This window comes from Schistocerca cancellata, chromosome 3, assembly GCF_023864275.1.
Source record: "Schistocerca cancellata isolate TAMUIC-IGC-003103 chromosome 3, iqSchCanc2.1, whole genome shotgun sequence".
Classification (NCBI taxonomy): Eukaryota; Metazoa; Arthropoda; class Insecta; order Orthoptera; family Acrididae; genus Schistocerca; species Schistocerca cancellata.
Genome location: NC_064628.1, coordinates 885576347 through 885600662, shown reverse-complemented (window position 1 = coordinate 885600662; position 24316 = coordinate 885576347). Strand labels below are relative to the sequence as shown.

Sequence of the window (24316 nt, the reverse complement as noted above, 5' to 3'; positions counted from 1 at the left end):
TTTCAAACCAACAGGTTCATCTTCAGATGGCTGTTCACATATATATTACATCTGTTGCTGTTCACATTAGTTGTTGGTAAAAAAGCAGCCAACAACTAATGTAAATCACACCAAATGAATATAGACGTGAACAGGTACCTGAAGATGAACCTGCTGGTCGAAATCAGTAACAGCATCATTAACATTGGGTGGTTCTATTTTCTTCTATGCGAGGATCAACTTGTAAACACTTTCTTACTGGCACTTACAACCAGTCAGTTAGAACTTACTTTATTTTCTAATCTGTCTCATTATTTTTTGCAGTGTGTGGTAAGCAGCATTATTCTGTGGCATCAGAATACCATCTCAGTCTTTTTTACATGCATTGGTTTTGTGCAAACAGACAATAACTATTCTTTGTGTCAAAGGATAATTCAATTAAGAGAACTAATAAATTATGAAACAAAGTTACTGGCCTTGTAACTACCTTCAGAAGACAAAATGAGTTTCTCTGCCAACAGACACATATCAAAGTAAAACCAGTACACTTTTTACCTTTCAGAACTAAGAGCCCCTTCCTTATGCAAGGTTAAAAGGAAGGGCAGGTTACTCATATCGCAGGATGAGCCCTAACTACAGGTGGGTCCTTCTCAACTCTCACCTAGAAATCTACATATTCAAGTATGGAGGCTACACAAATAGCGTGAGTACAAACCTTTCCTTCCAGCATTAACCAGGGCAGTATACTGTTCATATCGGCTCTGTTTATCTGGACGTCCTGCAAATGGACAGAACTTTGTTGCAACTGAGTTTTCCGAGAGTTTCTCAGTAATTTTTGCAGCTTCTTTGGCCAACATTTTATTCTCATCCATTTCACTTTCTTCTGAAGCTGTCAAATGCATACAAGTATTGTCATTTAAAATTTGTGCCCTGTCATTAGATGACAATGCGTGCCTTTGCAGACCCATTTTTCTAAAATTGTTCTCTTGACTTTCGTCAGGTGCAGATTCGAAACGTGTCTTGCGAACTGTATGGAATGGCTGAAAGTTTGGTGGTAACTCTGGAGGAGGGAAAAATTTCCTCGAAGAAACTGAGTGTGTGGCACAGACAAATCCATCCAGAGTGTCTTCCTTATTATTATCCCTTCTAACTGAGTCTTTCTTCTTTTGGAGCTTCTGTGAGTCATTGTCTCCCAAACTAAAGTCATACTGAGACATATCCTCCAGTGCATATATGTCTTCATCCTCCTCTTCTAATGCTCCAACACCAAATGCCTGTAAAAATATCAAGCAAATTAGTGAAATATCTAACCTTTAATTAGATAAGCACAGAAACATCAACTTGTTCAGAGAGCCATTTGAAAACTGGTAAAGCATTGGTTTAATACTCTTAGTTCTCAGCAGCATCTGCCAGTGAGGGTACACTTATGCAAGTACATTTCTAACTGCTTCACCCTATCAGGAAACGTCTTGCTAAAGCAGTGAAGGCTACAATGGCAGGTTCAATGGTGACAGTTTGTATTTACTAAATGAATTTTTAAGTCTAAAGGCAGGGAAAGAATGGCCAAAAGTTTGGGAAATTAAAAATACAGAATCAATATGAATATGTGGGTTTGTACAGCCCTTCTCTCTGTTAACTTTTTTTTTTAAATCTGCCTAGCTTGCTCTTGTCATCAGTTTAATAATTCCACGTACCCAAATACTGTTTAATTCTTGGAAAAGTTTGTCAGTCTTGAATAATAGAAGAAGACAGTCCTCACAATTTAAACTGACCAAGCAGTATTCATTTGCTGTAACATATTTTCACCAGTCATTGTGCAGTGCCTTAACTGCAGTTTCACTCTAGCAATACAGACCTGGATGAAACCAGAATTACAAATCATAAATGAGATTACTTTAGTAATACTATTTCAGTCACTGTGAATTGGCTGTTTGAGATAAATACCACAATTATATCATGTTCTACAACATATTATGAACACTGTGCAAAGACTTTTGTGCATACAAACAAAAACACTAACTTTTTACTAGGAAATGTATCCATTTATTTCTGGTATAGTTGTCAATGTGATACTGAAAACAATCTTAATGATACTTCAGTGCAAACAGGCACAAGAATGGAGTAAAAATTTATTTTAATTATTTGCTGTAGCCTCATGAACAAGAATCAAAATAATACACAAGTATTTTATTCTGACATATACTAAGAAAAAAAGATAACAACCTAAAATCTGCCAACTTTTCCCATTTCAAAAACTGGGAACTGAATTATTAAGAAATAGTGCTGCTTCTTGACACTTTAGTTACCCATTTTAACTGGGAGAATCTGGAAGACTTTGGGTGCTCAATATTTTTTTCTTAGGTCACTGCCAGCCTTGAGTGATCAAACAACACTACGTGCAGTACCACAGTAGTATGCATAGTGAATGTTGTGCTTTACTTTGCTGTGACCTGTTTGGTATTAAAATTAGTTACAAAGCTGTTTCTGTTGCATTTAGCCGTTTGTGTAACTTATTTTCAAAGTTTTACTTTCACTTTCATTGATGGTCAGTAGGAGTCACAAATCACATGTGGCTAACTGCAAAAAGGAAAGTGATATCTACTCCATCTGCAATGCTCATCTTCCCACAGCACTGGGTGATATAACACAGTTGTAGAAATAGTGAACATTAGTTGGTCCAAATCATTGTCCAGGCATGTAATGCTGAATTTCAGTCCATGTTTGATATCTGATGACCTCTTCATTGGTAGGATGTTAAATCCTAATTGTCTTTCCCTCACATGACAGAGAACGTGTGTGTTGGAGCCTATTTCCTTCACTCCTAATACATCTTCGCCATTGTGGTGACAAGTGACTAGTGTATGCTGGGACATCAGCACAACATGTTGATTGTTTTAATTTTGTGTTTTTTATTTGTGACATGCTCATGTTCCCTGCCACGTTTCATTTGATGCAACATTACTAAGTGACTTTCAGTATTATACCAAGTGCATACTACTAATAATGTTACAGGTTCCAATGATGAGAGCATAGATCTGCCAAAACTGGTCATGCTAATACAAAGAATTGCTAACTCTAGTTCTGGGTTGTGCGGAAGTTGAATGCCCACTGGAGTCAATGGATCTCAATGGCTAATAGAGGGCAGTGTCACTGCAGCACTGCACTCGCCTTGTGAGTGTGTCACCGTCTCGCTACATGGATACACCAGCCAATAGTGTTCTTCATGGCCGGCATAAATACCACTATGCCTCGACTGTTCAGTCAATCATGTTCTTTGTCTGACAGCGTTCGTTACTATCTCCACCGTACTACACACTACTTGCCGATGGCTTTGCTTGATATTGGCTTTCCTCTCTGGTATCAATTTAGATTGTGGCTTGTACTTGACCTTTGACAGCGATGTCGCAAAAGTCTGTCACAACTCCACTGCAGCCTAGATTGCTATTGCCTAGCTCTTGTTATGTCGGGTCCACCGTTCGTCTGGCCTGTTGCTCGACTTCAGAATAGGTTTAAGTCCTGATTGCAGGTGGTCTACCCACTGTGCGGCGTCTTTGTTCCTTGCCTGTTCTCTGATGTGTGCACTGATATCCAGCAACTCATAGATGTAGCACTAGCTAGTGCAACGTTGGCTAATGCGACTCTTCAAGAATAATATAACTTTCAGACCACCCACAAAGTGATGCAATATCTAACGTATATCTTTTCACAATTGTTCAAGACAAAGCGTACAAATAGTGCATTAAAAATATTCGCCTTACCTGTCCAGATATTGACACCTTCTTATTTTTTTCATTCATTATAAGTGAAGATGGCTGGAAAAGGTTGATATGGCTAGACAAAACTGATCTTCTATCTAAACCAGAGTATCCAATGCCAAAGCAGTTGTCTTTGGGTTTGCACAAAAAAGGTTCATAGTCATCTGGGGCAAATGTAATGTTCTCGTCTTCTTCATCTGAAGATTCACTACTATTTCCACTTGAATTATAACCGTCAGTCGATTCTGGAGGAGCACAACCGTAAACCTTCTTTGTCATTTTCAAGTGTTCTTTTCTACTTTGCTTCTTTTCCTTCTTAGTAAGACGAGGACCAACACCTTGGCCTGGCTTCCATCCCATACGTTTCAGAAGTTTAATGCCAATTGTGTCCCTGCATGAAGAAATAACATTTGTGTAAAACAAATTCCTAAAAGTACTAAATTTTTACTAACGATTCCCTTATAAAGATGTAAGTACTCTAACAATTACCATAGAACACACAAAAATAAAAAATAAATAAAAATAAAGATGGAAGAATGCAGGAAAAAGAGGAAAAAATTAATATAAAGTGAGGGATAGTGTTCCATACTACTTTCACCTTTTATCACAAGATGGTGGTTTCATTTCTTTAGATGTTCTGATTTCCACAAGCATATTAAATGAAATCAATAATAAATCAAAGGAAATTACTAAAGATATAGTTATCCCGCATGCTGCACAGCTGATGTGACACAAGATGTGTTTTGAAAATTATGTTCCTACACATAAGAATATAAAATGTGTGAGTGAGGTGAGGTTCAGGTTAAGACAATGGTGCTTCACATTACTTAGAAATATTATTAATATGCTAAACAACACTTTGCATTGGTCAGCTCTGAACAGATAGATGTTTTGCTTTTGCAACTTTTTGACAGCACTTACAAGTTAATTCTATGCACCTAAATTGAATGCAAGGATTTACACACTGTCTGTTTCAGGAAGGGCAGCAGCATAAGAACTAGTGGTACCTCTAGGACGTATACTGTGACAATTTGGAAGTGTGCACACTTCCAAATGCTGTCTTCCAGATAAAATTTAAGTTCCTGTGTAAGAAACAGGTAGTATTATGCGAGGTGAGTAATCAGTGGGATATCCATTCCACTGAATAATACAGTTTTATTTTGTGAATATTTTTTGAAGTTTCCATGTTCTGCAGACTGCTACAAATATGGAACATCAATTAACATAAAATCTCTGGTAAAAAACTAATAAAGCATAATAGTAATCATGCCACACAATTTCTTTCCCAAGCACCTCATAGCCAAATAAGTGCTTGTATGACTTTTACTTTGCACATTCTTACTCTCATAAGACAAGAGAAATTGCCTAGTTCTGTATTCTACCATAAAATTATCCAGGATCATTATCCATTATACCAGGGCTACCCAATGTGTGGTCCGCGGACCCCTTAGGGGTCCACCGGCTCTTTCTAGGGGGTCCGCGGTCACCCTTCACCAAATTGTGTAAAATAATGAGTAAAATTATTGAATAAAAATGTGAAAATCAAATTCATCACTTTTTTCCATGTGAAAAACACATGTACTTTTACTTCAGGTTGCATTCCCAAGCAGCCTTTGCGGTTCCTAAGTGAAAATGCATACACAGTTTAGTGCCAGAGAATGCGGCTTCTCTGATCGACTGTTTTGCAACAATATGGGGGTCGTTTGTGAGCCGGCTCATGGCGGTAGATGCGCTGAAACCTTTTACGCATGCGCGGAGCGAGCTTTGTCGACCAATCACAGTGCTCACTGGTACGTATGCGGCCCCAGGCATCATTAAATGTTAAACTTACTTTGTCAGTGCACTACCTATCCTATAAGTCGATTTTTGACCTTCAAGTTGTTTTCATACATTTCTAAACCAAAGGCTATTGATACTTTGGGGAGAGGGGGGTCATTGGGAACATGGAATTTGCATTAAGAAGCTTTCAGTTCCCATGGATTTCACTCTAAAATTTAAAGTTACTGTGCTCTTGACTGACTAGGGGTCCGCCATGGATTTTCGACTAAAGAAGGGGTCCACCAGCTGAAAAGGTTGGGAAGTCCTGCATTATACGATACAACAGGATGGGAAACATTTTCACTATTTCCAGTACAAGAGTCGGTTTCCTCAAAAGTTTTTATTTTGATACTTCAATAATCTGCATATAATTAATTATTAATTTACAACCAAACATCAGGGAAAGTGAGAATCCTGAACTCATTGAGTATTCTTTTTTCTCTATATATTATTGTACATTTTATCCACTCAATCTCTTCTATAGAAATATGCTTTCAAACTACCATTCTCCCTCAAAGCGTGTGTCCACACATACACATAAAGTCATTGACTCTCTCTCTCTCTTTCTATCCCCCGCCCCTGCTTCATTGTTGCTAGACTGGGCACTCAAACTTGATGAGTAATAGATATCCAAAACCTGAACAGCTGTTACCACTAACTTTGCTATTGTTTCTTCTGTATAATAATTGGTGATCTGTCACACTATAATTTACCTTAAATACAAGATCTTTCGTACGTAGTTTAATTTTCCCTTATGTCACTCAAAAACGCTGCTGTAAACACTGCTAAGCCCAGTACGTGTGTCTCAGTTTCCTGTATGTTTTTGTTATAAATCATTACCTTTGACACAGAATGATTTTGTACTGGTCAACTGCTTCAATCAATGCTTTTGCCATTCATTTGTCATAACTGAAGGTGAATGCATTCATCTTTATTGCATAGTAGTTTGGCTGTGTATTATTTTCTCACCTTGGAGTGATTCCTGAATAATAATGTTAGTTTGTGGATGGCACACCCTTTTCTGTCACCACGGTTGCACCTTCGTCTAGATGGAATGGCAGATGAGAAGGAAGTTACATAGGGGGATGTGTGTGTGGCGGGGGTGGGGGGGGTGGGGGGAGCGATGAAAGACACTATGCACCATTATCCACTGTCTTTATTTCCAATCAGTCACATGGCCACTTCCAGAATTGTTACTGGATCTGTGCCATGTCTTCAGTAGCCTCACAGATGGGTTTCACATTTTACCCATTTGATGCACACTGCTGCAGTTAAAGTTGTCATTTATGTAAATTATTATAGTGTCTTATTGCAGTAAAAAACCTTAAATCAGCAGTATTTGCTTTGTAAAATAGTCTCTAAGTTATATTGACACAACATTTTTTTGTAGGTTCCGAAAAATCATCATTTTCCAACTCAAAACTGATCACATGTTATGGATTACTGTGAACAGTTCCAAGAAACAAACACATATATAAATGCACATATATGTGAAAGAGAAGTTAGTAACAGGAAATTTTCTTCTAGAAACAGCAGTGTTCCTTAACTGCTCTTCTTCATTTTTCTTGTTGCCAGTGTCAAATTAAGAAAGAGAGAGAGAGAGAGAGAGAGAGAGAGAGAGAGAGAGAGAGAGAGAGAGAGATTCAGAAAATCATTCAAAACACATAGCTAATATTCCTGAATGAAGTAAAGAAACTGCTTAAAACATAAAATTCAAGTGCCATATTACAAAGAGTATCGACCTCTTTAAGAACAACTATTACAATTAGTTAACTTATGCAGTGATAACATCTCCGGACAGTAATTTAAATGAGACCAAATACTGGCTGCAATCGTAACTTTGTGAATTTCTGCCTCTGAACAAGCTTTCTCATAAGTGAAACTTCCATAAAAGCCTGGCCAGGTTAACTAGTTATACAGAGAACTGCTGCAATCATCAAAAGGTTGCCCATCATAAAGTCAGAGGATTTAAACAGATTGCTGACAGCTGCCATGTGACTTATAGCACTTTTATTGCCTCAGTGAAAGGACTGGTCTGGCATGGTGTGTGATCATACTGCCTTGTACTTCCTGACTGACTGACACATGTAAATAAAATGGGCAAGACGTGAGATCTCCAATTCATTTGCTGCATCACATTAACAAAATGGGTAGAATAAGATTCAGAAGTCCGATTTTGATTCGAGAATATATTCCAGTACATGTCATATCACATCTGGTGCTCTCCCCCTCCCTTTTTTTCCTCCCTCTCTCATACGTCAGTTGCTGGTTCTTCAGGTCTTGGGAAATAGATCTACATCTTGTGAGCATGGAAATGAATTGTTTTCGTTACTAATTACAATACACATGTGTAAAAATTCTGTAGTGCTGTAAATCAAACCAGAAGAGGAAAAACCCATGCAAAAATCGACAACTGGCAAACACAAACAGAAAGGGAGGAATACACTACAGAAAGCTACTCATAATGAAAGAAATGGTTAATATAGTGACCTAGAGCAAAACAGGCTAGAGAAAGTCAATCATATCTCCTTAGCGTCCGCAGTCACTTATGTGTGAGAAGGAAGTATCTTATAAAACTTATGATGTATATGTGTTACAGTTTATGAGACAGGAAACAGATAATTTAGTTATTTATTTATCCAATGAACGTCTTACAATGATATAGGAATTGTCGTGGTAATACAATGAAAATCAGTAGCTCGAAATACACACACATCAAATATATAATGATGCTTTATGAGGATAGGATAACCAGTCTCATAAATTTCTGTTAGAATGGAATGCACAATAAGTTGCAAATGATAAGTACCAAGTTTCTTGTTAAGTTACTCTCTTACACATTTCTTTTTCAAATTACAGACAGCAACTACAGTTCTTAGATTTGTCAACAGTTCCAATAGTGATTACCGTTTGTGAACGTGTTTACAATACCTCAGCATTTGATTTCTGTGATTACTCACAGGGAACGAATGTCCCATTGTATGCAAAAGATTTTATGTTTATTATTTCACTTCAAAACACAATTCTCATCTGCAATGAACACAATAATTTCCGCTTCTGAACATTGTCAAATAAAATAGCAAAATAATGGTCTGCAAATGGTTCAAAAGAACATTTGCACTTAAAAATTAAATACCCATCCACTATATTACTACTACTGTTATTTTATTTGAGTCAACTGAAAATTGCAGTACCATCCATCTCCTTTGACTCTTGTTGTGTGGTATCATAGTGGATCGAGTTTGCAGGTAGCATGTTGCAGTGTTTGGTAGTGCTCTCTTGTATTGGATGTTTATATTTTGAAGTTGTTTGGTAGGTACATTAGTGAGTCATTTGACATTTGTGATTTGATATTATTGGAAGAGTTTGTGCCAGTTTGCTAGTGAGTTACCTTGAATTTGCTTACTGTGGTTGATGGATTCATGTTTGTGTTCGGAATTATTAGTTCCATGTGTTTCTTATAGTCTGAGATATAATACTATTTATCTTTTTTGGCAAAAAATTTACAAGTAGGTAATTTCTTGCTGCACTGGATGAAGATATGTTGCATACTATTAAGTTCCTATAGTTATTTGGAATGATTGCAAAGGCTTCGGTCAGAGAGAATTTTTTGTTTTGATTTTACCATGATTGTTTATGTTCACAATTGTTTGTGTATATTTAAATTGGTGACAATGTAAGTTTTCATGAATTTTGGGGTTTTTCTTGCCAATCTTTGGTGATTGTGTTGGATTATGGTTGCTAGGTAACATGGATATTGCTTTATCGTCATTGGTTAGGTTACAATTTTTATATTAGTTAGGTGCGTGAGTTTTGGTTTGTTGTACTGTGACTTCATTTTAGATAGATATGGTAAGTGAATGTTTGGATAACAGGTTTGACAGTTTGAGTGTGTTGGTCTTTGGTACTGCAGACATCCTTTTAGCTGCCATATAGGTCAACTGGAATTTGTAGTATCAGGTTTTGGAGGTTCTTGTATGTTTGTTATGCTGAGGGCTTCAGATGAGCAATATAGGTCAAATGAAATTTGCAATCACAGTCCTTGACTTGTGTGAAGGTTGCTTGGTATTGAGTGCTACAATGAACCATACAGTTCAAGTGAAATTTGCAGTACTGGGTTTTCACACTGTATGTGGGTTATTACTATTGTTGTCTCTGTTTCAGCTATATAGGTCAAGTGAAATTTATGATTCCCATTGTTTAGTTTTTGCATTTTTTGGTTGTCCTATATGTTGAGAAACCAATGTGCTTCATTTTTGGGTTAAGATTTGATTTGGAATGATGTCATTATTCTTATTGTCGTATACTTAGTCTACCCCTGCCCAAAATCACCTACTTCCCATGGTTGCCCCATCAGTTTCATTTCTCATGTTACTTATGTTTGTTCATGGATGTAATGAGTGAAGTCATGCTTGCCATGATGTATACACTGATCATGTCATGAGTCAAAGCTGACAAAAACAATATTACAATAGTCCTACAAAATACATAAATATTACTCTGCAGGGTGCACAGTACAACAACTGTGCAAACTGTTAGTTCTCAGTTTTTATCCAACAAAATACTACATAACGATATATGAACATTTACCTTGCTGGTTGTAGCAGCTGCTTTAAAACTGGCTCTCCTGGAATGGGTCCAGTTGCTGGGCGCACCCTCTCTCTTTTTCTTGCATTGAGGTGATCAGCATAGTCACTTGTTGAACGGAGAACCTTTGGAGCTATGCCAAATTCACCTACATCCTGTAAAACATCATCTATATTTAAGATGAGTGATATACAACCAGATATTTGTCAACTATCAAAGGTTGCTGAAACAATCTAATTCATTACTTGCATATTTGTGGCATACCATGTCAACATTCACCATAGAACAGGAAAGTTGGTGAATCTGAACTGAAAATGGGGACATATGATGTATGTATGTTCAACTTAACACACACGTAAAAACACGTAGACATTAGACTAAGTTCTGAATTTGTGGCGTGATTCAAAATTCTATTATAAATTCCAAACGGTTGCTAAGGCCAATGAATGGATAATACAGGTAATACAATACCATGACTCAAAAAAATGTATTTCCAGATCTGTAAAACTGTCAGTACAGAGGAGTACCCACTTACTGTCCACAATGAAGCCCACTGCCATGAGCAGTATCTTCAGCCTCACTGTTGTTACCCCTTAGGCTTTGGGGGGAAACCTATCTGCTTTCTACATCTACATTTATATTCCGCAAGCAACCCAACGGTGTGTGGCGGAGGGCACTTTACGTGCCACTGTCATTACCTCCCTTTCCTGTTCCAGTTGCGAATGTTTGCAGGAAGAACGACTGCCGGAAAGCCTCCGTGCGCGTTCGAATCTCTCTAATTTTACATTCGTGATATCCTTGGGAGGTATAAGTAGGGGGGAAGCAATATATTCGATACCTCATCCAGAAACGGACCCTCTTGAAACCTGGACAGCAAGCTACACTGCGATGCAGAGTGCCTCTCTTGCAGAGTCTGCCACTTGAGTTTGCTAAACATCTCCGTAACGCTATCATGCTTACCAAATAACCCTGTGACGAAATGTGCCGCTCTTCTTTGGATCTTCTCTATCTCCTCCGTCAACCCGATCTGGTACAGATCCCACACTGATGAGCAATACTCAAGTATAGGTCGAACGAGTGTTTTGTAAGCCACCTCCTTTGCTGATGGACTACATTTTCTAAGGACTCTCCCAATGAATCTCAACCTGGTACCCGCCTTACCAACAATTAGTTTTATATGATCATTCCACTTCAAATTGTTCCGCACGCATACTCCCAGATATTTTACAGAAGTAACTGCTACCAGTGTTTGTTCCGCTATCATATAATCATACAAAAAAGGATCCTTCTTTCTATGTATTCGCAATACATTACATTTGTCTATGTTAAGGGTCAGTTGCCACTCCCTGCACCAAGTGCCTATCCGTTGCAGATCTTCATGCATTCCGCTGCAATTTTCTAATGCTGCAACTTTTCTGTATACTACAGCATCATCCGCGAAAAGCCGCATGGAACTTCCGACACTATCTACTAGGTCAATTATATATATTATGAAAAGCAATGGTCCCATAACACTCCCCTGGGGCACGCCAGAGGTTACTTTAACGTCTGTAGACGTCTCTCCATTGATAACAACATGCTGTGTTCTGTTTGCTAAAAGCTCTTCAATCCAGCCACACAGCTGGTCTGACATTCCGTAGGCTCTCACTTTGTTTATCAGGCGACAGTGCGGAACTGTATCGAACGCCTTCTGGAAATCAAGGAAAATAGCATCTACCTCGGAGCATGTATCTAATATTTTCTGGGTCTCATGAACAAATAAAGCAAGTTGGGTCTCACATCATCGCTGTTTCCAGAATCCATGTTGATTCCTACAGAGTAGATTCTGCGTTTCCAGAAACGACATGATAGGCGAGCAAAAAACATGTTCTAAAATTCTACAACAGATTGACGTCAGAAATACAGGTCTGTAGTTTTGCGCATCTGCTCGACGACCCTTCTTGAAGACTGGGACTACCTGTGCTCTTTTCCAATCATTTGGAACCTTCCGTTCCTCTAGAGACTTGCGGTACATGGCTGTTAGAAGGGGGGCAAGTTCTTTCGTGTACTCTGTGTAGAATCGAATTGGTATCCCATCAGGTCCAGTGAACTTTCCTCTGTTGAGTGATTGCAGTTGCTTTTCTATTCCTTGGACACTTATTTCGATGTCAGCCATTTTTTCGTTTGTGCGAGGATTTAGAGAAGGAACTGCAGTGCGGTCTTCCTCTGAGAAACAGCTTTGGAAAAAGGTGTTTAGTATTTCAGCTTTACGCATGTCATCCTCTGAATGCCATCATCATCCCGAAGTGTCTGGATATGCTGTTTTGAGCCACTTACTGATTTAATGTAAGACCAGAACTTCCTAGGATTTTCTGTCAAGTCGGTACATAGAATTTTACTTTCAAATTCACTGAACGCTTCACGCATAGCCCTCCTTACGCTAACTTTGACATCGTTTAGCTTTTGTTTGTCAGAGATTTTGACTGTGTTTAAACTTGCAGTGAAGCTCTTTTTGCTTTTGCAGTAGTTTCCTAACTTTGTTGTTGAACCACTGCGGGTTTTTCCCATCCCTCACAGTTTTACTCGGCACATACCTGTCTAAAACGCACTTTACGATTGCCTTGAATTTTTTCCACAAACACTCAACATTGTCAGTGTCAGAACAGAAATTTTCGTTTTGATCTGTTAGGTAGTCTGAAATCTGCCTTCAATTACTCTTGCTAAACATATAAACCTTCCTACCTTTTTTATATTCCTATTTACTTCCATATTCAGGGATGCTGCAATGGCCTTATGATCACTGATTCCCTGTTCTGCACTTGCAGAGTCGAAAAGTTCGGGTCTGTTCGTTATCAGTAGTTCCAAGATGTTATCTTCACGAGTACTTTGACGTGGGCCATTGTGTCTTAGCCCATGCTGAATAGCACCTCACTAATACAACTAGTAGAAGGGAAAAGCAATCCTTTATCAAACATCATACTGATAAGATACTTACAAAGAATGCAGCTTCTTTTAATTCGCACCCTGAAGTGAGAGTGAGGTACCAAAATTCCTAGCCCACACCCTTAGCTTTCTGCTATCCATTCAATCTCTGTGATATAATACAAGTACAGCAGTCATCTAAGCAAAGATGGTTTGAACACCATAGTGACTTCCTGGGCAGAGTCGTATTTGAGGTTGTATGTTCTTATCTTTCTTCAACATGAGACTTGTTCCATCAAACATTGGCAGAATGTGTGATTTGAACTACGGTACAATTTGGCATTTCTTGTGAAGATATATCATTACTATGGACGAAAGTCATTTTTATGTTAGTGAAATAAACTAAAAAACTGTGTTTTACCACAGTCAGTATCCATAATCACTTGTCAGTATCACATGTATGCATGAAGGGATCCTTTGTAAAATATGGATTAAGCACACTGCCAGGATCATTCATTTCTGTCACATCACTGGTGCAACACACCTACATAGTACAAGAAAAGATAATATGTGAGATGGCACAACTGACTTGTAAGTTTTATGCAGCAATCTGTACTGGTATATGAACAGTACCCATTAGGCAAAGTGGACAATTACAAACTATTTGCAGAGATAACATCAAATGTGTTACTGAAGAATCTGCTGTGGGACAGAGGGGCCCTAAAGTTACTTCATTAATCAGATCATTTGGATGCCCTTCCAACCAAAAATTATTCCAAATTCCACAGATGTATTACAATACTTCAACTAGTGTATTATTCTCATCATGTACATGGTCTTAATTCATGTAAGTTTCTTACCTCTTTATTTCCTGGATCTTTCTGCAGTCTTTTTACCTTCTCTTCTCTATCTGTGTTTTGTGTTATAAAGCTCTCTCTGCCCTTCTACCAAAATGTTCAAATGTGTGTGAATTTCTAAGGGACCAAGCTGTTGAGGTCATTGGTCCTTAGACTTACACATCTCTTAAACTAACTTATGCTAAGAAGAACATGCACACCCATGCCCGAGAGAGGACTCGAACCTCCGCCGGGAGGGGCCGCGCAGTTTGTGACATGGTGCCTCAAATCGCGTGAGGCCGCTCTGTGCGGCCCTTGTACCCCTAACTTTGTGTACAGTGATGTCCACAAGGAAGTGTTAGGATGCAAGATAATGAGAAAAAAAACTACAATTATCATCACTAAGTTCTGCAAATGAATAATTTATTTTGTATAAACAGTTTCAGAGAAATTTTAAAGTTCTCGATAAAATGCACACCTGCCTGCAGACAAAATGTTATAACGACCTATATGTATACCTCACATCATAGCATTGTACAATGGGTAAGCTCAATTTGAAAAATTGTAAAATGAAAACAAATTGAAATTACATTAAAAATTGCAGCGTAATGTTTCTCTCACTAATCTTCTATTATCTGTAGGCATACTTCAGATCAATTTAACTGTTACAGACATGTAATTTAAACTGAAACTAGTTTCAGCTCTCTGAGACTGCAGACATGAGTGCAAGTTGTGTGTGTGTGTGTGTGTGTGTGTGTGTGTATGTGTGTGTGTCTACTGGTGACAAAGGCCTTAATGGCCGAAAGCTATGAGTGTGTGAATCTTTTTACTGTGCCTATTGCGACTCAGCGTCTCTGCTATATGGTGAGTAGCCACTTTCCTTCTCTGGTATCAGTTCTAAAATAAGAAGACCCACAGATTCTCAGTTTATATAATCTGTCAAGGCCTATAAGAAAATATATAGATAGGTCAATGGAAAGGCAAAGCTGCTTAGAAATGATTACATAATAAGAATGTCAGGTAACAAATCAAAATCTGTGTGGGATACTGTAAAAAGTGAAACAGAGAAGATACATGAACAGCAGGAAATTACTCTTACAAATGCTTATGATCAATAGTGGCAAAAATGGCCTGCCAAATTACATAAATGATTGGTTTATAAATGCTTCCCAAAAACTTAGCTTAAATTTCAGTAATAAGGTTAAACTTAGGTTTTACACAGAAGTATACAGCATGAGGTTAGATCCATCTAATGAGCATGAAGTTGTAAAGGTGATTAAAAGTCTCAAATGCAAAATGTCAGCTGGTGTAGATGATGCAACAGTGTCACTTATAATCCATACTGCTTCACAAATTGTGAAGTCCTTGTCTCATGTTAATTTATCATACACTGAGGGTGTCTTCCCCAAAAGATTCAAAATATCAAAAGTGGTACCTTTATTCAAGTGTGGAAAAATGATGATGATGATGATATTTGGTTTGTGGGATGCTCAACTACATGACTATCAGCACCCGTACAAATTCCCAATCTTTCCAATGTCCAGTCTTGCCACTTTTCCCAAATGATGAAATGATGACACCAACACAAATAGCCAGCCCCCAGGCAAAGAAACTCCCTCACCAAGCCAGGAATTGAACCCAGGATCCCGTGATCCAGAGGCAACAACGCTAGCCACTAGACCATGAGCTGCAGACTAAGTGTGGAAAAAGGCATAAAGCTGAGAATTACCATCCTATTACACTCCTCTTGGCACTTTCCAAAGTAACTGAGAGATTAATGAAACAATGAATTGCCAAATACGTATACAAGCACGGCCTGCTGGATAGTAAGCAGCATGACTTTCAAACTGGAAGAAGAACAGGACAGGAATAAATGATTACACTGATGAAATAGTTAGTAATTTGGATAACAATGAGAGTGTTAGAGTTAATTTAGACCTTTATAAAGCTTTTGATGAAGTTACTCATGAAATACTTTTAGGTAAGTTGGATGCTGTGGAGATAAAAGCTAGTGGATTCAATCATATTTCATAAAGATATTACAGGATGTGGAGCTCAAGTCAGCTCATGTTAATCATAAAATCACGTTAGTATCTGATGCAAGGAAAATCAAAATAGGTTTACTCCTGGGTAGTGTGTTAGGCCCCCTTCAGTACCTAAACTACAAATGATATACAAACCTCAGACGCTGCCCCAAAGATCATGTTGTTTGCAGATGACGCTAGTGTAATAGTGAGTGACGTTAAGGAATCTCTATCCACAACAACTGATAAAAGTCCTTACATTAATGGTTCATTGCCAATAGGCTGCCCTAAACGTGAAGAAAACTAACTTTATATACAGGGTGATTCAAAAAGAATACCACAACTTTTAAAATGTGTATTTAATGAAAGAAACATAATATAACCTTCTGTTATACATCATTACAAAGAGTATTTAAAAAGGTTTTTTTTCACTCAAAAACAAGTTCAGAGATGTTCAATATGGCCCCCTCCAGACACTCGAGCAATATCAACCCGATACTTCAACTCGTTCCACACTCTCTGTAGCATATCAGGCGTAACAGTTTGGATAGCTGCTGTTATTTCTCGTTTCAAATCATCAATGGTGGCTGGGAGAGGTGGCCGAAACACCATATCCTTAACATACCCCCATAAGAAAAAATCGCAGGGGGTAAGATCAGGGCTTCTTGGAGGCCAGTGATGAAGTGCTCTGTCACGGGCTGCCTGGTGGCCGATCCATCGCCTCGGGTAGTTGACATTCAGGTAGTTACGGACAGATAAGTGCCAATGTGGTGGCGCTCCATCCTGCTGAAATATGAATTGTTGTGCTTCTTGTTCGAGCTGAGGGAACAGCCAATTCTCTAACATCTCCAGATACTGTAGTCCAGTTACAGTAGCACCTTCAAAGAAAAAGGGACGAAAAACTTTATTCGCTGAAATGGCACAGAAAACGTACAAATGTACAACTAAATGAAACTTTATAGCTCCCTTAATTCGCCGACAGATAGTGCTTAGCTCTGCCTTTTGTCGTTGCAGAGTTTTAAATTCCTAAAGTTGTGGTATTCTTTTTGAATCACCCTGTACAATTTGGGAAGAAGAGTCAAAACAAATATCTCCATCTGGTACTGGGCAGAGATGAGTTAGAAGGGGTATGTTGCACAAAACTTTAAGAAATGCATGTTGAGCATGACTTAAACTGGAAAGACCGTGTATCAAATGCCTCTGAGAAAGTCAGTTCTGCATGTTTTGCTCTGAGCATTATTTCTAAAGTTTGCTCCCAGGTGTTGAGAGAATGGCTTATTTTGGTTACTTCCAGTCCCTTGTAGCTTATGGAACAGTTTTCTGGGGTAAAATTATTAATCATATAAGTGAAATTTTTACATTACCTTAAAGAGCTATTCGAAACTTGCCACACAACTTGGCTAGAGCTCACTGCAAGCCCCCTATTTACAAAGTTGTGTTTCTTACTGTTCTCTTCGCATAAATATATTAGGGCAACAATATATTAGTGGCAACACTGCTGTAACATGAAGACGTACATCCCAGGGCATGCATACTCTCTGTATCTGATAGCAGAAGGTCAGCTGAAATAGTGCAGGGAGTGGCAATGGTTGTGTTTCAGTCAGCTGCAGTGAGTACCGTGTGACAGGGTGAGAGGCCAGTTCAAGTGCCCTAATAGAATGTTTCAACAACATGCATGGATCAAGACAAGTGGCATGTCATTGGAGTGCAGAACATTTTCTGAGATTATGTGAGGCTTGATGAGATGCAGCATTGCCACACTGTACAGTGGCTAGATGGGTGAAAGTGTTTTGGGATGGCAGGGATTTCATTCAAGATCGGCCCTGTTTGGGACATCCACCCATGGTCAACATGACAGTTAAGCTCCTTGCCTCTTCCTATACATGAATTGCCAACGAAATGCATACAATCATCCTTCATGACAATGCACAATGCCATATGGTAAATCCTGTGCAGGAGCTCCTGTGTATGTGAAGCTGGGAGATACTGGAACATCCACTGTATTCACCTCATATGAGTCAGTGCAGTTATGACCTACACACAATTTTATAATGCACTCCCAATATACATACAGAGATTGGAGAAGAAAATGGTGTTTAGATCAGAGTCAAAATCATTTCTTGTGAGAAGTCTTTCTGCAATGTAAATGAATATGTTACCTCATAGAATTACTAGGCCTTCAGTCATTGCTGGTTTCTTTTGATTCTATTAACTGATGTACCATCAGTGCTGTACTGAGCAAGGTAGTGTAGTGATTAACACATTGGACTCACATTCGGAAGGATGACAATTCAAACCCATGTCTGGCTATTCTGATTTGGGTTTTCCATGATATCCCTAAACCACTTCAGGAAAATGCCAGGATGACTCCTTTGAAAGGGCAAAGCTGACTTCCTTCCCTAAGCCGATGGGACCAATGACCTCACTGTTTGGGTCACTCCCTCCAATAAACCAACCAATCAGTGCCGTGTTTGTCAAGGTGAAGAATGTTTCTGCTGCTGGTCTTCTGTTTCCTCTGCTTCAGATGTGGTGCAACACACTTCTGCTGAGGAAGGATCTGGTGCTAACTTAATTGTAATGGTTGTAGTGTAGGCAGGTTTTTGTGTGCTCATGCTTCATACCTTTTGGTAATAGTATAAAACATTTACTTTTTTAGGGGTGTTATTAAAAGTTTCATGTGTTACCTACATCACTGACTGACTTATCGTGCATTTTGCACATTTATGCAGTGTTTTTTAATTTGTCCATGTGTTTTTACTTTCAAAATTTCTTTTCATTTATTTACTTATAATGCATATTGCACTCACAATGTAGATAATGTGTTTTGTTATTTCCCTTCCAATCATGTACCAAGCAAGGTGGGCTACTCCAGTCTTAAGGGGGTAGGACGTCAAACGGGCCAACTTGGAGCAGGAGAGGCACCACAGGACATTTTAATTTCCACTGTCTATACTTTTACAAATAAATTCATAAAACTTTGACAGCATGACCAGGAAGGATTCAGGATTCATATTCATATCAGTGGAAGCTCAAAAACATAACAAAACACATTTTTTTACATGTGAAATTTCATCATTTTTTCATTCACTACTGGCTGCATTTGTTGCTATAGGTACACTTTTCTTCCTAAGTAAGAGAGATTCTTCGATGACTTTTGCACAGCATACAAACCATAGTTACAGGTGTGTGAAACTCTAGAAGTTATTTAATTTATGAAAAATGAATGAACTGTTGCATTTTAAACTTCATGTTTAGAAAAAACTCAAGTTTTATAGTTAATTATCCCAATTTTTTTCCACAGTTTTTTTAATAGATTTGGAAAATTCTAGAGTTTCATACACCTGTAACTACTGTTTGTATGCTATGAAAAATTCATCGAAGAATCTCTCTTACTTAGGAAGAAAAGTGTACCCATAGCAACAAATGCAGCCAGTAATAAGTGAAAAAAATGATGAAATTTCACTTGTAAAAAAAGGTATTTTGCTACGTTTTTGAACTTCCACTGCGATGCGTGAGAGTCCTCAATCCTTCCTGGTCACGGTGACAATGTTTTATGAATTTATTTGTAAAAGTATAGACAGTAGAAATTAAAATGTCCTGAGGTGACTCTCCTGCTCCAAGTCGGCCCGTTTGACGTCCTACCCCCCTTAATGTACTGGAATCACACATAGGAGGACCGGAGTTTATTCCCTGTTTCCCTGTCCAGTCATCTTGATTTGTCGTAAAGGTGAATGCTGGGATGGTTCCTTTCATTAGGCCATGGCCGATTTCCCAATGTATCCTCACGTTTTTCCATCCTATCTTGTAAAACTTTCATATGTTTATATTACTTCTGCTTCTTTCTGACATGTCCAATACGACTGTAACAAATGGTCTACGGATGATTACATAATAAATATGCAAATACTTATGCTGTATTATCATTACTCTTTTTATTCTTTTTTTATTATAGAATTTCATAGGTCAGGATTATACTATTCTGATTTTTCCCTCTCAATAAGGTTAACTGAATAAAAAGTAAAAGAGTTAAATATGTTATGTATTAGTTTAAAGACTGTAAAACTCCAAAAGAACATATCTGAAACCAGTCATGAATAAATATATGCTAATTTGAAAAAATTGTGACTGGCCCTCATTCTCTCACATCGCTATCATGATACCTGAAGTGTGAGAATCAATATTTACCTCATTAATTACAGGCAGCTCAATGTTAGTAGCTTTTTACAAATTTGTATCTTTACTGTTGGTATATTATTACTTCGAAGTCATTGCCTATCCCCTGCTTCCTTTCTGATGTAGGACATGGAGTAATCTTTTCTTCAGCTCAGTGCCCCTTCCTCTTTCTTTGGAATTTTTAGAAACTACAAAAACTAAGGATTTAACCAAGGGTTTAAATTTGTATGAATGGCAGCTTGCACCAGTAACTGTCCTTTCGATCCTCACTATGTAGCTGCACATCTTCAGTTACAATATTTGTAATGGCTGTAGGGAGTCAAAGAGCTGATGAGTCTTTCTAAGCAGTACATAATGTAAATTATTGTGTCAACTAGTTCTCCTAACCCTTTTACTTCATCTTTTAGAGGAATGGTTTCTTACAGTAGTGCCCCCATCAACAATTCTTTTAATTCATATTTTTAATAACACACGTTAACAGTTCAAACAAGTGAACCACTGGTGCTTATCTTCTTTAAAAAAAATTGAATGAATTATCAGCTACAACTAACTAATTCTGTACTCAAAATGAAGTAACTCTGAAATTCTGTGACCACAATCAACCACACTTGTAGACCAAAGTCTGACAAAATTGGGGGAGGGACAGAATATATATTTTCTTATGGAACGCAATAATTTGCATTGATAAGGAAGACTGTTCATAAAATACCTTCCAGCAGTATTCTAAGAATACAGGGTTGTTCTAAATGATGGACTCATTTTCAAAAATTTGTATGTATTTAAGTACAAATCCAAACTGAACAAGCTTTATACCAACGAAAAGAGAAAGCTTCAAAGTTTTCGGTGGGCAGTGATGGTTCAAGAAGCGGCTGGTAGAGTTCAAGCGGCAATAGGGCCATTATTCCGCTTCACTGTCAGTTGTGAGTGAGATGGAGACTGTTGGGCACAAGGTTTTCTGCGTTCTCGAATTTGTGAAAAGTGAGTCACAAATTGCAGAGCAGCAGGCATTTCATACCAAATATAGTGCTCTACGATCAACTCGCAAAAGCATTAGCCATTGGTTTAAGCAATTTAAAGAGACTGGGAGTGGTTGCAAAGGAAAAAGCACAGCCGATCACATGTGTTAGAGGATGACGTTCAACGGATTCAAGCAAGTTTTGTGTGCAGTCAAAGTAAGTCTACCAATAGAGCCAGTCGAGAACTTGGAATACCCTGACAAACTGTATGGACAGTTCTGAGATGGCATTTGCTGCACAAGCCCTACCAATTATAACTTGCACAGGCTCAAATTTTTAAACGCTAATTAATTACAAATTATTAAATTTATATCAAACACTATGAAAAAAAAACTTTGGAACTTCCTCTTTTCATTGATATAAAGCTTGTTCATTTTGGATTTGTACTCGAATAAATACAAAGTTTTGAAAATGGGTCCATCATTTAAAATTTTATAATCATTTATTTTTACATTGATGGGTGAATTGCTTTAGAAATCAGTTCTACTGCTCTCATTTTTCTGTTTTCAAGGGAGTTCAAAATTTCATCTCTGGTAAAGGGAGCGCCAGTAGTCTTCATTACATTTTTCTGTGTCTTAGTTTACAATATTTGGAATTTATTTATGTATTTACTCCAACAACAAATCTCACCTCACTGATAAACATGGTAAAATTTAAAGTCTATATTTACCTCATCATCCATAAAGTCTTCTGGTTTCTGAATCTTTCTCTCTGCCTTGTCTGATCGAGAGGACTTGAAGGTTGATGGTGTCCATCCTTCCAATGAGCCAACAGTATTAAAGAAACCAGCAGAAAAACCTCCAGTAAAAGCTCCATGAAACCTCTGTTTGCTATTCCTAGCAACAATTTCTTCCAGCCTGAATGGCTTTTTCTTGGGAACAGCATCTAAAATTAGAGTAAAGCACAAGGTTACAATAGTATTCGTGGTATGAGGAAGGACCTTTGACAACTGATATGACAATCAATATTCACATTGGACAGCTGGGAAAAATAGCCTGCTAGACAGTCAATAACACTAGAGCTTTTATTACGTACAAATTTTAAAAAAAATTGGTTTGACTGTTTATGAATCAGTCTAAAACAATGAATGTAGTATTTCAGACCAAGCATAGTGAAAATTATAATATAAATGGAAAGACTATTAAAGAAGTAACCAGCACAAATTTTCTAGGAACTATAATAGACAAACATTTGGCATGGGGGGAGCACATCGATGCACTGTGTAAAAAGATAAACAAACAGATCTTCATCATGCATAAAACAGCTAAGACTGTGGATGATAAAGTCCTCAGATCAATGTATTATGGACTTGTCTTCCCACATTTGTCTTATTCAGTTCATATATGGGGAAATGCACAAGCTGGCTACCTAAAAAGAATATTCACAATTCAGAAAAGGGCAGTGAGATGCATTGCAAAAATACCACCAAGACAGACCTGTAGGCAAGCTTTTGTATACTATAATATTATGACAGTATATTCACTGTACATATACCAAAGCATAATGGTGGTAAGGTCAAGTGATAAACACCTTCTAAATAAAGATGTACACAAACACAGTACAAGAGGAAATGAAAATTACTACATGATAAACAGATATCTAAAACTGTCTATGACTGCCCCAGAAGAAGCAGGGAAAAGGTTTTTTAATAAACTCCCCAAAATCATTAAAAAAGAAACAGACCTAAAATGTTTTAAAAATCATTTGAAACTATATCTCACAGAGAAATGTATATACAGTTTGAGTGAATACTAAGATGGTGTTTAATACGTTATATCATTACTGAAATGTATCCTTTAAAATTATCATGTATGTTGTTTGGATTTGTGTGTACATACAATGTGAAACATGTAATACCTTTGTATGATTATGGACTATTTCTGTTTAATCATTTGTTTCATTTACATATAATGAAATCAAGTTTGATGTTAATAGCCTATTGTATGACACACCCAATACTCTCAGCTGGATTTTCAGCTGGAGTCCAAGGGCAAAGAATAAATAAACAAATAAATAAATAAATAAATATATACACAAACAGTATTTTCTGCAACAAACAGAATTTATGTTTCTATATACGAAATGACATACGTCCAACAGGAGACTTAGATATCTACTTGTAAATAAATCATCTATAACGAGTAGTCATATCTGAATCTTAGTCTTCATAATGCGTTGTTTGTTTCACTATGTACTCCTTCTCATATTTTTGATTTAACAGAGGAAAGTTGGCGTGACAGCATATAAAACATTTGGTTTCTTTTAAACCACATCGTAACAGTGATCATAATACAAGCACTACCAAAAGCATAACTACAGTTTGCAACGAACCTTCATCTAAAGGGTCTAGAGGAGTTCCATATTCAACGTAGTCCTCATCTGAATCAGACATTATTCAAAAATCCAGAAACTTACATTACTTCACTAGTAATCTGTTTGTCAACAAATCAAGCACACACAACATACTTAATCACCATCTCTGGATACGCTGTCGCAGAAACTCCGTATGTAACTTCGCAGAACCTAAAAGCAGTTCTTGTTTTGTAGCAAGATTGTGAGCTCGTGAGATGACACTGTCACTGCTTTTCACTTATTCTAATTTTAATGTTTCTTATAAGTTAAGTATGCTGACAGTTTCCTTATTGCTTTTTTCCTTAGTACGCTAACACGCTTGATGCTCTTCGCTAGAATCTTGAGTTTTAAAATGTCTTATTTACATCTTCTTTTCCTTGTTAAGATCATGAAATTTCAGAAATACGTTAAAAATATACTGTTTACATTGAGAGAATTGTACAAAATGATGTAAGTTGACACGCAGAAAAATGTAAGGGAGAAATGGGTACAGCGAGATGGGAACTAAAATGAGGATGACAATGCGTGACAAATCAAGGTATATCGGCGATAAACGTTCTCATGGCATTACCGATGCAGTTTGACGACAATCAAACGTTATAAAGTGACCAATACAGTGATAATTGCTTCAGCAGTCTTAAACCAGTGTGCAACACTTAGGGAAAAATAGTTCTGGACTGTGCGTCACAGAATAATCTGTGAACCTCCCGATTCAGTACCCATTGTTTCATCGTTATGTCCTCTATCTGGTTTAATCAAAGTCGTGGACAGTGTAGATAATCAGATGTGACATTTTTGTACAAAGGATATAAGGGCAACAATGAAAAAGATTCATAAGGTGGCATTAGAAGATCGTCATTGAAAACTGATGCTGT

The 24316-nt window shown here is 37.6% G+C and overlaps 1 protein-coding gene across 1 annotated transcript in view; it reads right to left on the bottom strand.

Annotated features, from left to right (window-relative positions):
• The window catches only part of LOC126175953 (G patch domain-containing protein 1 homolog), a 49312-nt gene extending 25754 nt beyond the window's left edge, over positions 1–23558 (bottom strand). The window contains exons 1-5 of the mRNA XM_049923039.1: positions 23421–23558; positions 21760–21974; positions 10143–10294; positions 3738–4125; positions 695–1253 (exon numbers count right to left, since the gene is read on the bottom strand). Coding sequence (XP_049778996.1) covers positions 695–1253; positions 3738–4125; positions 10143–10294; positions 21760–21974; positions 23421–23481 — 1375 coding nt within the window. The 5' untranslated portion in view covers positions 23482–23558. The remainder of the gene's footprint in view (positions 1–694; positions 1254–3737; positions 4126–10142; positions 10295–21759; positions 21975–23420) is intronic.
• Between the last annotated feature and the right edge of the window lie 758 nt (positions 23559–24316).